Source organism: Vanessa tameamea, chromosome 23 (assembly GCF_037043105.1).
Source record: "Vanessa tameamea isolate UH-Manoa-2023 chromosome 23, ilVanTame1 primary haplotype, whole genome shotgun sequence".
Taxonomy (NCBI): domain Eukaryota; kingdom Metazoa; phylum Arthropoda; class Insecta; order Lepidoptera; family Nymphalidae; genus Vanessa; species Vanessa tameamea.
Window position 1 is genome coordinate 5,309,631 of NC_087331.1, and position 23,624 is coordinate 5,333,254.

The window sequence follows — 23,624 nt, forward strand, 5'->3', positions numbered from 1 at the left end:
AAACGACTTGGTATTATACTATTTTCGATTGCAAGAATACAATTTATTATTAATAAAATATATTTATTGGGTTACAGATAACAACCATCATTTTCAAAGTTTTCAATCTGCCGCGCGTTCCGTCACGATCATTTTTTCTAAGTGTTCTTGTGATGTATTTTTAATACTTGAAGTTTGTTGATACTTAAGAATATTTATTACGTGGATTTTGCACATATTTTTTTATGTAATTTATCATTGAAACAATAGTTGTTATCAGGACTTAAGGTTAATTAAGTTATCATTTTATCAAGATTATATTGAAATCCACTTAAGATGCTGCGTTGAAACGGCACGCGAATGACGTATGTGCTTGTTATGCATATTAGTTAAGACTAAAATATAAAATAATACTGTAAATAAAAATCTGATAAGTTACAATACAAAAGGAACGATAACATGTAAACATTAAATAACATTGTTAATAAAATGCCGTTTATAATCTTAACGTAACGATCAAATTCAGAAACATATTAAAATAAATTAAAATTTATCATTAGATTTGTTCACTTTATATTTAGCGGTGAGAATACTATATTACCTTGAGATTTTATTTAGCTTTTTATATCCGAACTCAGATGTATTAAAGCAATCCGTACTCGCAATTTCTGAGAAGATGACGGTGTTATTTTTAAGTGTTTTATTTATATTCAATTTTGGAGATATCAGTGCTGCAAGATTATTAGCGGTGTTTCCAATACCCTCAATTAGTCACCAAGTTGTATTTCGACCGTTGACCTTTGAGCTAGCAAGACGGGGTCATGAGATCACTGTTGTCACCACTGACCCCGCTTACCCGCCAGGACAAGCTCCGAAAAACCTAACAGAAATAGATGTCCATGATTTACCCTATAAATTATGGTAAAATGAATTTACAATTAAATCCGTTGGTTCAAAAGAAATATATACACAAGTAACAAAAATATTGTCTATAACTTTCAAGCTTATTATGTCTCAAATAGAAACAAAAGAAATACAAGATATTATTAAAACGAAGAAATTCGACTTGTCGCTGATAGAAGCCTATACGAAACAAGCATTGTTGTGCTCACATTTCTTCAAAGTACCAGTGATACAAGTCAGTTCGTTTGGTGGTTTAAAATATAACTATAGAACTGTTGGTGCGTGTACACATCCTATGTTATATCCAACACTATATGTGTTACCAAAAGCTCTACAATCTAACTAATTGGGATAAATTGCAACAGCTATACATTCATTGGTGGTTTGAAAATTTCCAGTGGAAAGTGGAACGAGAACAGGACGAAATACTGAAATCTTTACTCGGTTCTTATTTTCCGTCGTTATATGAATTAACTTATAATGTAGACATGCTTTTTTTAAATGTGAACCCAATTTGGGTGGATAATCAACCAGTGCCAACAAATGTTGTTTATATGGGAGAAATACATGTGACAGAACCTAAAGAATTACCTCAGGTAACGAATATACGAGTACAATAAGTTTATATTGGTGCATTTAATTATTTTCATATTGCTACTGAATTCATTCAACGATTTCATTGAGTTACAATTTGTAAAGTAGAGCAGGTATTCTTGGCAGAACTTATTTTTAGACTGTTTCAATGCCATTCAAATTGTACAACGTCCGATTTGCCTATTTATTGAATGAATGGTTTACATATTTGAATATTTTATAATATCACAACATTATTATATAATTTATATTGAATACGTAAATGGTATCATAAATATTGTTATACTACGGAAACCTGGTGTACCTTGTACTGTTTATATACTTTTATTTATTTATCTTTTCGACGCGTCCATCGATAGTTTAGTACCGTGTTTACAAGATAAGAAAAAAAATAGCCTAAAATATTTATAGAAAATATTAACAGTGCTCAAATAACCACATTTTTTTATCGATAAGTTAAATAGGATAGCAGACGAGTTCTAACAAAGTGGTCAGTATAAAAACAATTGGTGAACATCCATTTTGTATATTATAGTCATAAATAACGTAATATATAACCATTTTACCATGCCGACAAAATATAATATATTGTTTTCGTTTACCACCTAATGGAAATTTTTTGATTACCTTACTACCTAACGATGTTTTGTGAAAAAAAAAATGAAATAATACTAAAGAATATTACCTGTACCTAAATTTAGATTTTTACGAGTTCCCAATGGCATGCAGTTTATAAAATTAAAAGTTTTTAGGTAGTAGTTCATCTTTTTTACCGTAGATTCGGCGTTTTACATGTCCACGTCATTATTTAGTTTCCATGCTACCTCAATATCAAATTTAATTACGATCGCTTCGGCGATTTAGCCCTGATGAGGTGAAATATAAACGTTTTTATAATGATAGCTACAATTTTATATTTTGTATTATAGATTTAACAGTAGTGTGCGTCCATATAAATGAATTAATTGGAATATTTCCACGACAAGATGAATCAGAGAGCTTCCTCTCTGATTTATTTGATTTTTATTTACAGGATCTTCAGTCGTTTTTGGATTCATCAAAAAATTGTGTTATTTACTTTAGTTTGGGAACGAATGTTACGCCTTCTGTTTTGACTCCGGCAATAATACAAATGCTTATAAAGATATTTTCACAACTACCTTACAACGTTTTGTGGAAGTGAGATAAGGACGAGTTACCCGGACAGACAAAAAATATAAAAATATTCAAGTGGCTGCCACAAACAGATTTACTAAATAAGTTCAGTTTAGTAGTTTGAATTTGTCTTGTTTTAAGAATGTTGATCAAAGATAATTAACAGCCTGTAAATACCCTATAAGGAAAATAAATTCCAATGCTTATTCCTAGCCTGATATTTGGTTACCATCGCCTATAAACATTGGCGCTAACGAAATATTAAAAATTCCTTACGCCTTTGGGCCAACCTTGAGAAGTTAGACGTTCCTTGTACATGTGGCTCACTTAACCTTCAAACCAGCAAGTTCACAATATTTCGTTAGGAGTTTTTTCATCTGGAACGAATCAGGAGGTTGAGGTGTAGAATCAGTTCATACATATATCAAAACGTATCATTGGAAATAAACCAAATATTTTTTCAACTCCGTTAGATAATTTTAATTTAGCTTGCAACATTTGACCTAAATAAACTAACAATCATTGTGAGTTAAATAAAAACTTGTAAAAATAGACAAACGAATTATAGTTACGAGTACCCATTTAGGACCATGATTTTTATTCTCTAGATTATATTTATCTTTTGCATCTATTTTTATAATCATCATAATTACTTAAATCTCAGTCGGCACTGGAATGTTAACAAATTGTATGAACACAGTCTTTATGTTTTTAAGTCTGTGTAGACAAAGACGTAAAAATATAAAATAATTTATGTTTCCTTTATTATCTAGACAATGGACTTGATCATTAATGAATTGTTTTTGTTCGGATTTCAAATTATTTGATACAGCTCCGTATAACTGGTATCATGAATATAAATCTGGTTTAAGAAAATTGGTATGTATGTATGTATGTATGAAATGGAAATTTAGTACTAAAATTACAAATAATGTTATAATAATTATAATTTTGACAAAATTTATTTCAGAACACCCAAATGTAAAGTTATTCATAACTCAAGGCGGTATGCAATCTACAGATGAAGCTATAAATGCTGGAGTACCGCTCATAGGTATACCGATGCTAGCAGATCAATGGTATAATGTACAGAAGTACCTTCATTTAGAAATTGGAGTCCAGCTTGATTTCACATCTGTTACCGAAGATAAGTTCAGAAATGCCATTTTAACTGTTGCAGGTGACAATAGGTAAATTTTGATTTTTCTTCAAGTTATTCAAAATCCAAGATTTCCGTAAAGATTTCTACCGTATTGATACAACCTTTAATAAAAAACATTTATTCAAATTTTAATCTTTTGTCGAATTATTCATTGTATAAAAATCTTTGTGCTGATGAAAATTCTTCAAAGATTCTAATATAAATGACGTTACGGTCGTCTGATACTGAATTGTTGATTCGTATCAAAGACATCGCCACCGCAGTCACTTGGCTTAATTGACATAAACCAGTGTCAAAGTCAAGATTTTCAATATAACTTTTAGAATACGTTATTCACTTTGATATAAATTTAAACTTTCCTTATCTTTAAATTTAATTCTATAAACTTTGAAAAATGTGGGTTATTGTGCGATGAAATTCCATACAATTGACATAAAAGCAAAATAAGAAATAATATTTTAATTTAATATTGACTTTCTTCAAGGGTTCTCTTTTACATTTAGATAAGAATCTATATTAGAACAAGGTGGTAGCATTTTATTAAATCCAACATGATTTTTCAGAAGTTCTATAACGTTCTAGTCAATTAGGAAATATTTTGATATGATAATGTATAGGTCTTTGGGGACTACTACGATATTTAATAATAAAAATGCCTTTTTTTACTGGTTCTAGATTTAATACAAAATATGATTAGTATTAAGAACTTCTTAAATGAAGTGACGAATCCATTTTATCTATTTTCATTTTATTTATACATATTATGAAGTGATCTCATGATTGGATAAATTTAAAGAGCGAATAAACCAGTATACGTCCTATAGCCTACTCTAATCACAGAAGGTGTAAATATACATATATAAACAACTTAGACATCGTATTGATGCGGTCAAGATCTAGGATAATCTATTGACATGGGTTCAAAGAAATCGTAATTTAACTGTCGTGGAAGTTGCTTTCAGAACGTTAAAAGTAATTTACAAGCGGAAAAATATTCAATTGTAAATAAAGATTCTTTATTACTTAAAAACTGTTCTTAGTCCATATTATGGCAGAGTTTTTACCAAATCGCTAATACTATTTTAAGGTTTGTATACTTTTTCTGTCATTGGAATAAGCTATAGAGATTCCATTGTGATCAGGGAAATGATGACGTCAGGAATTATGCATATTTCAAAGATCCAACGTTTATGAACAGAGTTTAAGTTATGTTATAGTGTTGAATTAAATTTAAAACTATCACTGGTTCGGAAAGTAGATTCTACCGAGAATAACCAGCCAAAAATTCAGTAGTTACTCTTTTCCACCATTTAATTACAGAGTATCTTAGTAAAAAACAATTGTTTTTTTATATATCCTGCCTAGAACTATATAAATATTAATTTATATAATCTTGTATTGAGTAATATGCCTTATTTATCAATGTTATTTTTTTAACGATCTTTCAATTTTTTAATTGGCCATTTACGAATAGCTGTGTGAATCCTAATATATAAACGATTATTCGTCGTTATCTTGATAAATATGTCTGAGATGATAGGTTAATTTCGGAAATGTAAACAATCAAACCACCAAAGAGATGATAAAAGATTTAATTCTTATGTTAACACGTTCGAGAACGTTCCAGAAGCAAGTGAGAGATGTAAATTTTTAAAACTATACAGCTAAGGAACATTCTTTAAGAGCCAATTATTAAGCATTTACAGAGTAAGATACAATTGACATTATGTGAGACCTAATACATAATTATTTTTCTTATGACATTGTTTTTATAGAGACAGCTCTAATATGAGATTTATTTATTTTACAGGTATCTTGAGAATATAATAAGGTTGCGTAAACTTATACATGATCAGCCCCAGTCGCCATTGGAGCGGGTCGTCTGGTGGACGGAACACTTGTTACGTCACGGAGGAGCTAAGCATTTACGAGCAGCTGGCGCGAATATATCGTGGGTAGACTATTTGGAACGAATTAGTGTTAATTGTATTATCAACATTAATTTTTGTATTAATTATTATAACTGTATTTATTACTATGTTATGGAAATTTTTAACGAAATACCTTAGGACTGATATCAAACGAAAAGTTTTATATATCTTAAATTTTTTTTTTTGTATTATCTAAGTTTCTATCGATTTTAGTTGATTATTGTTTAGTAATTTTTATATAAATCGTAATATATATTTAAATATTCATAATCTTAACTTTGATTATGCTGAAATTTATTAAAACCCGAGAAAACACAATTATTTTATTAATAACTAGCACTCCGAATAATGTAGCAGTTACAATTAAATCACCAGTTCCGGAGATCACCAACATACATACAAACAAGTAAAATAAATATGAAAACGTAGTTTTTTTATGCATAACATATATAATAAAATAGACAAAAAAAATGACCAGCTGAGTTTCTTTCGCCGGTTCTTCTCAGGTCAGGGTGTTTTTCTTTTCCGAACTGGTGCCGGTGGTAGTGTTTCATTTGACTATCAATCAGTAAGTGTAATGCTTCTTTATGAATAAATGAATTTGAGTTTGAATTGAGTTGAGTTTTCACGGAACGATATTTCAGTTAGTTACAGAATATATATTTTTGACGTGAAAGTCAAAAATTTTTGGCGCGCCTTGGGGCACAAGACTGACTTGCATGCAAACGACATTTTGCTCTTTTATTCCTGTATGCGTCATCTCCTTCGCCGCTCTCTACTTTCTCGTAAGCATGTTGCATGTTTTGCGTGAATACATGCGAAAAACGCTCAGAAAAAAGCTTACACGGATTAAATAATTTTAAGATACAATATAATTCACTAAGATTATAAAGGAACCTCAATTAATTAAGGAATTACTGTATATAATACTTTGTGGTTTATTATTATTATAAATAGGTATGTATTATAAATCGTTAGATAATTACAAATAGTTTTTTGTGTATCAATATTATTAATATATAAATTATAATAGCAAAACAGTGATTCACAATTATTTCTAAATTGGTCAAAATTTATTTGAATACATTTGAAAACCACCTCCAACCTCAAGAGCTTACTTAACGCTTACTCGTGCAAACCAATTTGCGCAGTTAAGCACGGCTCTGTGGTAAAACGATATTTCAGGCTAACAGCTTTTGTAATCGTTGCATTAATTGCGTTGGTTTTCGAATACGACTTCACCTAGTTTTAGACTAAAGTGAAGAAAATCACATGTTATGCTTACAAGTACCGTACATTGTATACAATTTTACGGTGAGTGGTGAAACAAAATAAACGCTATAAACATATCAAAATCAAAGTATAACCCGATACACTTATTTTTTGCCTAGTAACGTATTTTTTATCATCTTTGCGCGTATTCAGTTACATATTTTAACAGCATTTTTATTATGAATATGAAATTATTTTCACATTTCCATCAGTATAGTCAATTGGGACACGTACAGAATATCAGTATCGAAAATTGGCAGCGAAACTCGATCCCATTGATCTTTGAGCCCGACATACATGTTCAAAAGGATTACGTTCTAAACCATCATTAACTGGAGGAGCTTTGGCGGGAACAGTACCGTGAGAACCCATCATGAAACTACAAACTTAAAATTCATAAAGAAATAAACCAAATCTCTTTAAGGCTGTCATCAACGAAGATATAATAATATTCAATGAATGGACATTTGAGTTTATGTGAAACGATATATATGTAAATCAGTAACATCCAACGATGCTTCTGTAATTTATATAAGGGCTCGTAAAGTTTGTACATTTTCTTTTTCAATGGTTCCGTATATAAAATATTATTGAAATTATAGATGAAATTACAATTAAAGGACAAGTGCGAAGTGAGTCACAAGATGATTTTGACCACCGTTTCGCGTAATCGGCTTGTTAAAATGCTGTTCTTGCCTACAACGTGTCGATTCCATGATAGTAAACTTACTCTCCAAAAATGATAGAAATTCTTGTAGCTTAGGTACGTCTCTTGGGTTCTTCACGGATGCTACATATTCTTTATGAGTGTCAGAATCCAATTTCTGACACATGAGATAAATGAGAAGTGAATCCCACGAGTCTACCTCAATGCCTAGGTTTTTGATTGCATTCAGGCTTTCCGAAATGTTGTCATGGATCCTTTTGATATGACTGTATGAGGATTGCTGCGCTACAGGAATGCTGAGCATAATATTGATATGAGAATTTAAAATTAGTTTTTTGTTGTTAAACCTGTGATTTAAGATGTCCCAACAAATTGAATAGTTATCAGAAGATATAAGTAAATGTTGTATAAGTCTCTCTGCTTCACCCTTGACTTTAGACTTCAGGAATTGCATCATCTAGGCGCTAGAGAGTGAAGGGTTGCTATGAATCGTTTCAGTAAATAAATCCTTGAACGAATTCCATTGATGATAACTGCCGGAGAAAGTTGGTATTTCTGTCTGCGGAGTAAACTGATCACGATGCGAAACTTACCACATCTTTTTATTGATAGATTTGATAGCGTCATTGTAGGATTTTTCGTACTTGAAGAACGCAGCTTCGTATCCTGGGTCCCTACCCCCAAATTCGTCGTCTAGTTCCCAATGAAGAGAGTCGATTGCAGACCAACGAGTATTTAATATACGTAACAGGTGATCGAACACAGTTGATAATAATTTGGAATGAAAGCATCTGATATATGATATTGATTGATATATTGATTGATATAAGTAACTAAGAACTATATGATATAATGATATAAGCGCTCGCGGTATGATTGCTAGCCGTACACGAACTGATGAAATAATGTGAAAATGCATATGCGACGATACATAGCACTGTACGCGCTGCCTGGCTCGTACATGCGCTTTCATGTCCATAATTTGTGTGAAATCGATCGCGTACTCGGTGGTGGAGGAAAATCGAAATGGATTGGGTAAAAATTTGTCACATGTATATGTGTGTCTTCAAAACATGGAGCAGCATAGTGGAATAAGCTACCTCTCCTCGGAGAAGAGAAGGCCTCAGAAGCGTCGTTATTTCTATATAATACTAGCTAAACCTCCGGCTTTACTAGGGCGAAATTTATAAAACACAAACTCAAACAAACACAAGCCCCGTTTTACCCCCTTTGAGGAACCTACTTTTTATAATTTTTTAGGTGTTATAATATATAGTTTTTGAGATTTCGTGATTAATCAGTGAGTGGTATTTCGGCTTTATATATATATAGATTAAAACTGTTTAATATATCGTTATTGGTATATAAAAATATATTATCAGGGTTGTCTAAATCACAAAACTTAAGTATTTGACATTTACTTTTTTTTTTTTGACATAAATGTATTATACTTTTTTTTTCTTCTATGGCATTGGTTGGCGGACGAGCATATGGGCCACCTGATGGTAAGTGGCCACCACTGCCCATAGATAAAGCCGCTGTAAGAAATATTAACCATACCTTACATCACCTTTGCGTCACCAATCTTGGGAACTAAGATGTTATGTCCCTTGTGTCTGTAATTACACTGGCTCACTCACCCTTCAAGCCGGAACACAACAATACAGAGCACTGTTATTTGGCGGTAGAATATCTGATGATTGGGTGGTACCTACTCAGACGGGCTTGCACAAAGTCCTACCACCAAGTAAAACAGTATGAATGATATCTAAGCTACGTAATATGATTACGTTGCTTTCAAACCACAAATGCTCTACGATGGCAATGCGATGTTCTATTAATTACTTGAAGGATTTATGTGAAACACATTAAAGATATATCTACAATAATATTGTTTTATGATTACGAATATATTATTACATTACATCACATTAACGGCCTGTAAATTTCCCACTGCTGGGCTAAGGCCTCCTCTCCAACTGAGGAGAAGGTTTGGAGCATATTCACGCTGCTCCAATGCGGGTTGGTGGATACACATGTGGCAGAATTTCGTTGAAATTGGACACATGCAGGTTTCCTCATGATGTTTTCCTTCACCGTCCTGCACGAGATGAATTATAAACACAAATTAACACATGAAAATTCAGTGGTGCTTACCTGGGTTTGAACCCGACATCATCGGTTAAGATGCACGCGTGCACCACTGAGCCATCTCGGCTCTACAATGCGTGATCTGTCACACGTCATGCATATTTTCCAGTAAAATTGTTTATATAGAAATATAAAAATGATACGTAATTTTTTAAGATTAGGTTATATTAAAAAACGAGAGGTATTATAACGGACAGCCGGTTAGATCGAATTAAATACCTACACAGTTAAAATGAATAATTAATTAATAATAAATTATAATGTATCATAACAGTCACAATTAAATAAAAGATTTTTTTCATTAAAATCCAGTTCCAATCAAAATAATAACAAAAAAGGGATTTTACTTGGTGGTAGAGCTTTGTGCTAGCCCATCTGGGTAGGAACAACCCACTCATCAGATATTCTACCGCTAAACAGCAGTACCTAGAATTGTTGTGTTCCGGTTTGAAGGGTGAGTGATCCAATGTAACTACAGGCACAAGGGACATAACATCTTAGTTCCCAAGGTTGGTGGCGCACTGGCGGTGTAAGGAATGGTTAATATTTCGTACAGCACCATTGTCTATGGGCGGTGTTGATCACTTAACACCAGGTGGCCTAATAGCTCGACCGCCTACCTATATCATAAAAAAAAAAATATTGTGTACAATAGAAAGAGACAGACATATATATAAAGGTGACGTTTCCCTCTGTGACGATTACTGCCAATTCAATATACTGTAGGCCGCGTAAAAGAACTTCGTTACAAAAATTAAGTTTTGAAGACCGCTGTTAATTGAACCCTGACATTAAAATACTTTATCGCCTTCAGCTCTCTCCCTTAAATTTATTCCAAATTATTTCTATTAAATTTACTCTCAATCACTTATTCTTCTTATAAAAGTTTTATTTAAGTTTCGTACGGATCCATAAAATAAAAGCAGGTACAGTCGCGTCATTAAATGAACGGATAACTTTAATAGACAAAGATTAACACATGGCATAACATTCGTTACGGGCTCAGATTGTTGAATAATTAATTTGTATACGGGATATCAGAGTTGCTTAAACGGATGTACGGTAATGGCTGGCTCGTTCGATACAAGGATTTAGTTTATGGAGTGTGTACACTTCATGCTGAAATCCGATTACGGAAATTAGCAATATAAATGTATATCAATTTTAATACATTCGCGTTAATCTTTGATTATTGTTATCATTACACAGTATAAAACAATGTAGCTTACCGCTGTCTATCTCTATGTATGCTTAGATCTTTAAAATTAAACAACGAATTTTGAAGCGGTTTTTTAATAGATAGATTGATTCAAGAGCAAGGTTCATATGTATAATAGTTATATAATAAGGTTTCTAAAATGATGTCGTAAATAAAAACATTTTAGCGTTTACATTGCAATCGCGGACTGAACCCTACGGGATAGATCAAAATAATGTAGTACAGTATTGTACAACTTATAAAGGTCTTCAAAAAAGTCCACGATGGTATATATCTATCTCTCAGGGATGACCCACAATAACCATTTTTGATCCTTTATTTATTACCAGAAATAATGGCTTATTTTCGAAGCGATTTTTAGCAATACGACATTAATCCTTATCCAATTAAGTACCTTAAATAAATTGTGCATTTAATATAGATATGGCCCTTTATAGCAATAACATGCAATTTAAATGAATATTTTCGAAGATATTATAGATTTAAAATGCAGGGACATAGCGGTTTGTATTGTCTAATGTATGAAAAACTGTGAACATTGTAAGACATTCTGCAGTATATTTAGTATCAGCATTGCAACCGTGCGAAGCCGGGGCAGGTCACTAGTATTATTATATAAATTTCGTAGCGCGAAAATTGATGATCTATCTGTTAAAGAGAAATGGATTTTCTCGCAAGTATACCATAAAACAAAAACTGAGTGCTAAAGAAGTTTTATTATTTCCTCGTAGTAAATAATATCCTGTATATGACTCTTAGTAAATAACAATGATTCACAGGTAAGACTTCTTTTCCTTAAAAAAATATTTCATAACGCTACTCCAGTACTCATTGGCACATGTGGCAGACTTTCATACGAAAAATATAGGTTTGTTTACGATGTTTTTCTTCATTTCCGAGGATGAGATAAATTAAAAGGTACCTGAAAAATCAGTAGTGCGTATATCCAGTACGAACATTATTTTATTTATGAAATAAAATATTATTTTGCTCATTGAGACGGAGAAGAAAGTCAAATAACAGATTACTTTTTGTATTTCAGTGTACAGGATACTTAAGGATACTTTGTTTACTTGTTTCGTTAAAATGGCGTCATCCAAGGTTTTAAGGAGCTATTTATTTAAATAATGTTCTCCTTCAAAAATAATGTGTTAATATAATTCTGTCTTTATTTTACACTGACTCCTGTTATATAGAATGTTTTTCAGATTCATAAGGTCTTTTAGGACAAACAAGTAAAATTTGATTCAACATATTGCGTTCAGACTTGTAAGTTTTAAATTTTAAGAACATATTTGTTTAACTCTATAATAACTAACGATAATTGCTTGAAGTTAGTTCAAAATAATAATTGGTATTTCGTTTAGTTGGAAAAGGTCGGAATGTAACGCGCGAAGAACGACTTAAATGCCATTTTAATTACCGTTCAGCTTCTTTTCTCAAAACAATAGGATTCGATATTTCCAGCATACCTTATTGTACCCTCGGTGTGACTGATCTTTGTTCCGAGATCCTGTGTTCAAACCCAAGGCCAGGCCGATAAAAAAAAATTCTGTCAAATATTTCTCCGTAACAGTCCCGAGTCTTGAAGTCATAAGTACATACATATTTTTTTCTACTAAGTACTTTTATAGATATTTACCGTAAAAATTCTAGGGATTCTAATTTTCCTTTAGCACATAGCATAGAGCAATTACATTATATAGGTCAAAGCCTAAGGAATACCTCCTTAGAATTGCTGCATTTAGGTGTTCTGGCAAAGTGCTTAAGTTTAACTAGCAATATATTAAACATCTATTAGTCACTTTGGGCTCATAACCAACTAATAATAGTAGCACTTTTGAATCATCATGGTACAGTGTTGAAATAAATTTAAAGCTACCACCGGTTCGTAAAGTGGATTATACCGAGAAAAACCGGCAAGAAACTCAATAGTTAGTCTTTTCCACCATTTTAATTATAGAGTTAGTCACTAAAGAACAATTAAATTATTTTTTTATATATCCTGTCTAGAAGTCAATAAATACTGAGGCCACGCATTTTTATCTTTAATATAATCTTGGTTTGAGTAATTTAATATGCCTTATTTATCAATGTCTTTTAATATGAGATTTATTAAGGTCATGTTAACCTGTGGAATCTTATTATAGGAACGAATACCGTACTACAGGCAGGATTTGTTAACTTTGTGAAGTCGGATACTGTCGGTGTTATTAGTACCTGTCCTCCTAGTGTCTATACAATGATTGTCACCGTTCCTTCGAATATATGTATGTTATTGTGAATTTATTAACATATTATTTATTATAAGGTTGTATTGTTAGATTTACTCTGGACTTAATTCATCCATAGCTATTTATTATTGTCGAAATATCAAAACATTTTTGAGGCTTCTTTTCCGATTCAGCTTTATTTATTTATTTAAGTATGTTAATTAAACGAAAACATAAAATTACGTTCGTTGCCTATCGTTATTTTAATTGAAACGATGTTCTGCCAACAATATTTTTTTTGAATATAGGACCGATTTACCAAATGAAACACGAGATATGAATTCCACCCTTGAAATATTATAAGAGTTATTTGTAGTCAGAAGCAGGATAACACGTCTAATGAATGTTCCTTAAATTTGTGCAAAATACGTTATTTAAACCGCCAATTAGGCAGTAATTTTGCTTTGTAAAGTAAAGCCAAAAATTTGTATAAATTTAAATAAACATGCATAAATTCAACATTGTTATAATTTTAATGATCATATTATCCTCATTATCATTTTAATAACATTTTAATCAATAGATATAAATAATAATTAAAAAATTTAAAACTACACTACGTAGAATTAATAATAGCTTGAGGGAGATTTGAAAGTTTTTTATTTTAAAGATATAAGTAGGCCTTGCAAATGGACCACCAGTTAGTATATGTTATTTTCACTAGGCGTCGTTCCGAACTCCTGGAAGGCTGCTTTGGTGCACCCGAAACCTAAAAAAAGCAAACGGCTAAGACCCAGACTATAGCCATCTTTCACCTTCTTGTTCTGCAAGATAATGGATTCATAAAATCTGATTAGCGACCTCCAGTATGGTTTCCATTGGATTCGCTCAGCCGGTGATCTTCTATTTTACCTACTTGACACACATATCGCCGGAAGCAATTTAGACCAAGAGGGATACACTAGCAGCCAGTTTGGACATAGCGTATGGCACAAAGCGCTTCATTCGAAGCTTCCTTCCTATGGGCTTTCCGAGAAATTATATAATTGGGCTCCTTTTGAGAAGGTTTGGAGGTCATGCTACTCCAATGCGGGCTGATGGATTCAAATGCCGCAGAATATCATTTAAATTAAACAAATGCAAATATCTTCGTTATGTTTTCCTTCACAACCGAGTACGAGATGAATTATAAACACAAATTAATTCTTGCTATTCAAGTAGACACTTTAAAACACCAAAGTATTGCTGCACTTGCAATCGAACGAATAATGACCAAATATACTGTTACGATGAGCCGAGATGGCCAAGTGGTTAGAACGCGTGCATCTTAACCGATGATTTCGGGTTCAAACTCAGGCAGGCCACACTTAATTTTCATGTGCTTAATTAGTGTTTATAATTCATCTCGTGCTCAGCGGTGAAGGAAAACATCGTGAGGAAACCTGCATGTGTCTAATTTAAACGAAATTCTGCCATATGTGTATTCCACCAACCCGCATTGGAGAAGTGTGGTGGAATATGCTGCAAACCTTCTCCCCAAAGAGAGAAGTCTTAGCCCAGCAGTGGAAAATTTACAGGTTGCTAATGTATGCATGTATGTACGTACAATGTTACGAAAATCAATAATGCTCTATTGTCCTCAGATCTATTTGGCATGCAATTATTATAAATAATAATGACGTTTGATAAATTGAAATTACATAATGGAATAAACTGTACGTTAATATTTGGTTGGACATGTGCAATGAATTAGTAATTTTACATTATTTTAATACATGTCAAGTAGTACTAATTATTTATTTATTATTCCTACGTGACTTTTACTATAATTATAGTATATACTCTCTCTGTGATTTGTGCCAACGACAAAGCATAAATTACCCATTGTGACCAAAATCTTGTCAACTGATATTTACGTTTATCAAAGATCGTATGTATATTTTGTATTCGTCGTATACGTTTCATAAGAAAACATATTAAAATCACGTATTTTAAGTATCGTGAATCTTACATTTCCGTAACATACAAGTCTTGGGGGATGATTTTCGAGAAATCAATTATTAATAGATGTATAACCATTAGGTACATTTTTACTTCTAAATGAAAGCTCTGTTACGGCGCCTTTTCAAACCTTTTTAGAAATACTTTTTCAGAAAACCCCATTGCATTGCAACCCCAACCCATGCTTATGAAGATCTCGTGATGTGTAAGTTAGTCTATTCTTCGTATTGAAAGAATTTGCTTAATTGCTATTCCACAAAACATACGCCAAGGGCACTGTACGTATTTACATATACATTTTTCATTAAGGCAAAAATGAGAGTTTGCTTTTAAAACACTAGAGGCACCTACGAGTATAACACTTAACGAAAAATGCAAAAATTCACAGATATATTTAGGTAACTTAAAATTTAATATCATTATTTAATTTAAAAACTTGTTATAAGATTAATCTTGAATATATTTCTTAACGAAATAGATAACAACAAAGCTAAAGGCCTTTTAAGCTAAATCCTTATTATAAGTTACTTTATATACAAAAGTTTTTAAAACCAATTGTCTTCTAAAATCAATATAATCAGTCATACTATGTATATATATGTATTTGGTATTTCCAAGAGTTTCCATGGTTTAAAAACTACTGAAGTCTATGTACTATGGTATTCTAGTAATGGACACTAATAAACTTACTTGGTTAATAATACTATCGCACATTTCAATCCTATAGAAATGTTTTCTTTATCAAACATAATAACGTTCTTGTGCTGCTCTATTTTATCAAAAGCTAAACTTGTGTCCAAATACATTAATGTTAATTTTATTTTTAAGTCCTCCATGAAAATCACTGCACCATCACCTAACTTAGTTTCTATATATATGAAGTTATCAATACATTTTTAACGAAATATATAAATATAATATAAATAAATATAAATATTGGACAACATCACATACATTACTCTGATACCAACGTAAGTAGCTAAAGCACTTGTATTATGGAAAATCAGAAGTAATGACGGTACCACAAACACCCAGACCCAAGACAACATAGAAAATAATGAAATTTTTCTACATCGACTCGGCCGGGAATCGAACCCGGGACCTCGGAGTGACGTACCCATGAAAACCGGTGTACACACTACTCGACCACGGAGGTATATATGTATATATATACATATATGTTCATAAACACGGTGGTTGGTGTAGTAATCTTTATTATTTTTACACTATTTTTAAACGTTTGTGACATGACAATAATCTAATATTACTATTCCTTTAGGCCTTTAGTTACATACCCATGAAAGGAATTGGGAACACTTTTAATTGGTAATATTAAAAAAGCCCATATTTTTATCGATATCTGCATTAATATGTATTTATAAAACTGATTATGATAAACTGACGGAGCTGTATGATGTAATTCAATTCTTAGTTTAATGGCTTTTAGTTGTGCCGACAGGGCACCGATTATTTCGCCAATGTCACGTAGGATGGAGAAGACACGAAAGAGACTGTATGATGTATAAACTTATACTCTACTTGTGCTCTGAACTTGTTCTAGACAAATGTCAAAGTCAAGTGAATAAATATTATTCAACTATTATAAAATATGTCAATAGGTATTTGCTTAGCAATAGATATCAACTTTACAATGATTGTTTTATAATAAAGCTCAAATAATTACGTCCTTGTCACTTGACACAGACACACACACACATCATCAATAAACAAAATGTGAACTACTCTAGGAATATTAGCTCGCAATGTATTATTTTATTTATTGCTAACGTTTATAACAATACGAAATTAAAAACGAAGTACTTTTTGTCAAAATTTATCAAATATATGAAATACATAAGTCTTACCGAAATATTAAATGGGCGTGTGACTGAGCGACTACAAATATTGAATACGGCTGGAAAATTAGATTTGTGTTTTGTTATGATTGTGTCTATTTGAGTAACAAATGATTTGGCCGAATAATATCACGAGTTCAATTTCTATTTTTTTATGTCAAACCTAATCTAACCAATCCAATTAAAGTAATTGCTTGTTAAATTAGAGTGGTTTTTCGAAGTATTTGTTTACTGATTTTATCAGTTCAGATTAAATATTTCCCACGAACTTCCTTTTTTATTAAATGATCATTGTCACCAGTTGAATTAATTTTGCAACAAACAAAATTGAATGCTGCTTAGGTTTTAAATTACAGAATCTGGCCATCAGTCCTCCTTTTTTAATATGCCCAATTAATAATATCGAAATTTAATTATATATGCATTCAAAAATATCATTTGAATTTCGTGATACGTTCTGTATTAAAATGAAAGCACTTAGCGAAAGGTGAAACATGGGACCTCATTACTAAAGTAGCGAATTATCCCTGCATTACGTAGGCAGAGGAATAAAAATCATTACATACCCTCAAAAGGTAACATTAACTTGAATGTAAGTCATAACTATATGATAAAGTAAGTTTTTTTTTCTGAATTCACGTCTAACCTAGTAATCCAATTAATATAAAAGTTTTTTTTTTTAATTAATATATAAATTACTAACTAAGGCGAAAAGCATTCAAACGAGAATTTCAGGGTTTAGTCGTCAAGTCTAAAAAAAGTTTACAGTACTTACACTACTTTACGTATTTTAAAGCTATTGGTAGCCTTAACACTTTCTGCTTGTGACGGATTTTCCGTCCCATTGTTATAGGAGAGACGGTATGGGGAGTTTAGTTATGTATGCCCACATACTTGTGCGCTGAACTTGTCAACTCTCTCTTGGGAATGGCCACCATTGTTAATAGGTCAAGAGGACATCATCATTGGTTTAAGCATAATACACGCGGATGAATCGCTCGCCTTCCGTATTTACTTAAAATACTTTTTAAAATTTACTTATTTAAAGGAATATCGTGGCAATGAAACCTTCAATATTTATAGACATATAAAAAAAGGGTGGATACTAAATAAAATGAAGATTTTGTCTCGCAATGTTTTTATAATTTACAAATAACGTCAAAAATTATACACAAAACAGAAACCCTTCATGTCATATTATTTTTTATCAACGAAATTGAAGCAATTATAAATTTTAAACATGTGACTTTAACAAAATAATATGAAACAATGAATTATTACCGTTTGCCCCAACGTTGTCGAAATTTTATGAGTACTGGCAAGGGTTGAGCCTTATGACGGAGTAACGGTGGTACATAAAGCAAAGGCCGTTTTTCCCTCTGGTGCCATCTGTCCGGGTTGTAATGAATTAACTTTGAGCAACTGTGGCGCGTGATAAAAACTTCAGGTTATAAAATGAGGTGTAAAAATTTCAACGTGACCGATAAACTCTGATATAACCTGATATTATCTGGTATTCAAACAAAATTATCTATAAAAGTTACATGTTTTTTAATTTGAAATATTAAAACAAAATTGTAAAGTTAATTTCTCCATAAATTCTTACTTTGAAGTTTGAAGTTTGCCTAAAACACTATATTGCTGCTTTAAAAATTTCTAATAGAGTAATTGTGAAAATTATAAACAGACATTTTAAAAGAACACAAAATACCGGCTGAACCTTAAATTTTATATAGGTATCATTGTATAGTATATTATATAGTGATACTTACAAAACCAATGGGGCATCTAACTTGGGAACTCACATGTCATGTCCTTTGTGCCTGTAGTTACATTGGCTCACTCACACCACAAACTGGAACTTAAAAATACAAAATATTATTGCTCGTGGTAGAATATATGATACCCAAATTGATTGGAGATTGCACGAAGCAACCACCAAGAAATTATTTTTAAAGGAAAATATTATATAAAATTTGGAACCTTATTTTCAAATCCTGCAATCAGATTTAATTTTACGACGTAAACTCTTTTATCACTTAAGAAAGGATTTTTGAAAGTTTCGACTTTTATGACAGGAAAATGGAGGAGGTAACATTGTTTGAACTTTACCCAATCTGGACGAGCTGTTAGTCACTTTTAGAATAGTTTTAGAAGAAGATGAATATAATGTTCTTTAATTAAGATATAAAATTCAAACAATAACACCCATTGCTCTTATACGTATTTAAGATAACAGTATTTATATATCATCTGTTATGTATTATTTATTCTGTCTCGTTAGTCTAGTTGCTATTTTAAAAGATCTTATTCCTAGGATCAATGCCCTGGTTTGGCCAGTAAAATGATATACGGCTTGTCCAAAAAAAATAACTTGACTTAAGACTTAAATGATTATAATATAATATTTGTACAAAAATTTATAGTGTACTATAAGCAAGTATGTTCGTCTTCGAACCTTATTTAGTAAGTAAATGTAATTATATCATTACGACAAAACATTGTTTAGAGACTAGATCAGGAACTTCTCGAATGAACTCATTAGTGTGATATTGAAATTGCTGTTGTTAACAATAATACAATAACTAATTTATTTAAATAATTAAAAGGTTAAAACTTTTGTGGTTCGTGCTGACTTTAAGTACACTTGACTTATGTAAATCTGCAAGGATTTTAGGGGTATTCCCCGCACCTATTCTGAGCCACCAGCTGGTATTTAAGTCATTGACACAGGAACTGGCAAAGAGAGGCCATAACGTTACAGTAGTAACAGCTTAATCCGTTGCAAAATATGAAGAAATAGATCATTATACAGAAATTGATTTATCTCACATCGGAATGGAAGTCCGATCTCAGTTGTTAGTTGATGAACTAAATCAAGTCCATGATATGTTCCATCAGTTCAATACTACTTTGAAATTAGTTTTTCAATATATAAATAAAATTACACAAAGCCATGAAGTGCAAAATTTAATTAAATACCAATCATTTGACCTAATTTTGATTGAAGACTGTTCCAAATCAGCATTAATTTTATCACATTTAATTAAGGCACCAGTTATATACATAAGTTCTTTTGGAGGTAGCTTCGATATTAATATTTCAGATATACCCACAATATATTGAAACTGCGGTCTATCATGTTCGATACTCCTCAATCGTCTCTTGACCGGGCTGTTTGGTGGACAGAATATGTTCTACGTCATGGAGCTGAACATCTCCGATCTCCTCAGCAAATGTGTCTTGGGTTGATTATTATGAAATCGAAATATTTGGTGGCTATCGTTACTCTTGCCATGACATTAGTGTTCATTGTCTTATGTGGTAGTGTCACACTGCATACTTTCGGGTTGCAGCCGAATGGGCCGGCACGCCCGGGGAAGTACCACTCTCTCACTTAAAATCGGCGAAAAGTGGTAGTTCATTACCCCAGGAGGGTACCATCAGCGACTGTGGTGGAGAATCCCTCTCTGGGCATCCATGCTCAGGACGTACACCCCCTGAGCAGGGATGCCCAGGCTGCCCTCAGAATTCTTGGGGGGTGGGGGGGGGTCAATTTTGCGCTCGCCGCTCTTAGGGGCAAGCGGAGCAGGCATCATAAGGCAACCCCTACCACCCACACTGTGGACTTCTGCAACATAAGGGACTCAACTCCAACTTGAACGCCGTTCACTTTCCCCTTGAGACGGTGAAGCCGGCCTTGCTCTTTCTTACCGAGACTCAGATGTCCTCTCCTGCAAGACAGTATTAAATAAAATCTAAAATGATTCTTAAAGACAAAACGGCCTAATGGTTAGAGCTAGTAAATAGATTAAGATTGTGGGATGAAACCGAGGCAAGCATCACCGAATTTTTATGTACTTAGTTTCTGCTTGTAATTCACCTCGTGTTCAGAAAAACGTCGAGAGGAAATCCTTAAGAAGCGTTTATATCCACCAAACTGCTTTAGAATAGCTTGGTGAAATATTTTCCAAAAGTTCTCCTCAAAAGGAGAGGAGGCCTGAGCCCAACAATGGACAATTGGCCATTACCACCTATTTTTGAATTCATGTTTTAAATTGTTACAATTTAATAACTGTTACTGTTTCCATAGTACTAACTGAACGCGGCTTTGCTTTGCTTTAAGGGAAGGAGCTTACTCGCTGGAAAATCCGCGTTCAAGCCAATAAACGAACTGACTTTCACATTTAGAATATTAGTTATGATAAGTAGCAACATGTCACTGAGATCAGAACTATCGCTCGACTATATCACACGCTACAAGTTATAAATATATATATATATATATATATTTTGTGAACGTACTAAAGATAACTGTATTTCACGACAATTATGAAAGCAATTTCCCTGCAAATTTTCCCAAGTTCTGTCTGATTAATGGAAGGAAAAGTTTACGAAGAAATTAGGGGTAATTGAAAAATATTGCCTTTAACATCTAAGAATTTTACTAAATTGATAACGGCTCTCCAAAGTATTTATTTTATATAATATATAGTAAATGATATGCGGTCACTGGATTATGTAAAATGGAATAATATTGAAAATATTGTGTGTTATACATGCAAACATCAATCAACCAGACTCATATCTTCCTCCGACATATATATATATATATATAAGCGAAATACCACTCACTGATTAATCTAACGCTAACGGATTTTCCGAAACTTCCACGCCTAAGGGATTATAACGGGGTTTGGAAGATTGTGTTTTATAATTTTCGAAGGTTCAGCTAGTATTGTATAAAATAGGTAAGAAGGTAAAGTATACTGTTCACTCAAGTAGGCTCGAGCACATTTGAACCATGGTTTTTCAAGATTCAGTTACATTTAAAGTAGCGAGACTCTACCAAGAAGCATCGTTAAGAAAAAAAGGTAAATCAATAGTAGCACAAAAATTAAGTTAAACGTGAAAATATATTTAAATCATTAATGATTTTGCATTGAAATCAAAGAATACTTACTCCATAGTTTTTATCGGCTATTTAAACTTGTATCGAGTAAAGCGCTGTATTAATCAAAGATTTATTAATATTAAAATCGATTTATGAATTGGCAAAGCTATAACAGATGACAGGAATGCCTTCTCTCAGCAGCCAGACTTCAAGTCCAGTATGACTTAACTAACTCGTGATATAAATGCCATAGCAAATGCTGTAATGTTTCACTGATATTAAAACAATTGCAAACATAGCTACTTACTTAAAAAGATTATCAACTTTTCAAAAACGTGTTTAATGATTCCTTATTTAATAAAAGTCATGTTTTCTTTTTGCAAATTATCTAGTTGCAGAATGATAATAAAAAATAACTATATGGCACACGTCGTAATCATCCAAAAAAAAAAATATCACGTACACCGTGTCCAAAAACATTTTTATGTTATTAAATAGGAGTACTATATACATTAAAAAGAGACACACACAGACACTCGGTCGGAATGAAGTTTCTTTTGTTTTCAGACAGAATGAAATAAAGTTTCAACGTTTGAGAATTATTAAATGTTACGAAATAAAATTTTCATTGAAAATCCTGTGCGAATAATAAAAACAGACAAAGATTATGTGAAAAAGAGGGGAAGATTCTCTAGGTGAGACAGAATGATATTTCCTTGGCATTTAAATTTATTATAAGCCGAAATTTTTAATTTTTTTAATGACATTATTGGCGTCACCAAATCAGCAAATGAGTCACCTAATGGTAAGTGGTTACCATCGCCCATAGACACTGTCGCTGTAAGAAATATCAGCCATTTCTTACATCGTCAATGCGCCACCAACCTTGGGTTCCTTGTGCATGGAGTTCACTGGCTCACTCACCCTTCAAACCGGAACACAAAAATAATGAGTACTGCTGTTAGGCGGTCAAATTACTAATGAGTAGGTGGTACCTACCCAGATGAGCTTGCACGAAGCCCTACTACTTCGTTACAAAAACAAACAAATCTGCTTAATATGGAATAATATCACAATAATGAATACTAATAAAGCTGTGTGTACACAGCTAGAAATATGAAACTATTATTCAGTAAAACATAAAAGAGGTTAGTATAAGTCAAGGAAGAAACCTAAAATCTTATTACGGAAGATGAAAGCCTCTACTACAACTACGTCCTAATGCCTTACTATATCTCGCCTTGTACTTGTAGCTCATATGAAACATTTTGTAAGATAGAAGACACGCTAATATCCTTTATATTACATCACATATTTTGTATTACATAACAACATTACGATCACGAATAAATATATATATATATACACGTCTTGTTTCGTTATCATAAAATATACTTAAACAACATTCGTTAACATTGTAAGAATATATTACTTTTAGGACTGACAGTTTTCTTAATGGAATTTATAAAAGTTTGTGTTAGAAGAAGTTAATTGACTGTTTAAAAAATAAATCATATTATTATAATATTATATAATTAATTAATTTGTAAATTTTTTACTATTGATTTTTTTTTAAGTCATTTTTATGCGGATTGGCGAAATTATCATCTGAAGGTAAGTGGTCACC

The 23,624-nt window shown here is 32.2% G+C and overlaps 1 protein-coding gene across 1 annotated transcript in view; it reads left to right on the top strand.

The window, feature by feature from the left end:
- Positions 1 to 1,355: 1,355 nt before the first annotated feature.
- Positions 1,356 to 23,624, top strand: part of LOC113401904 (UDP-glycosyltransferase UGT5-like) — a 160,375-nt gene continuing 138,106 nt past the window's right edge. Inside the window, exon 1 of the mRNA XM_064218622.1 lies at positions 1,356 to 1,478. Coding sequence (XP_064074692.1) covers positions 1,371 to 1,478 — 108 coding nt within the window. The 5' untranslated portion in view covers positions 1,356 to 1,370. The remainder of the gene's footprint in view (positions 1,479 to 23,624) is intronic.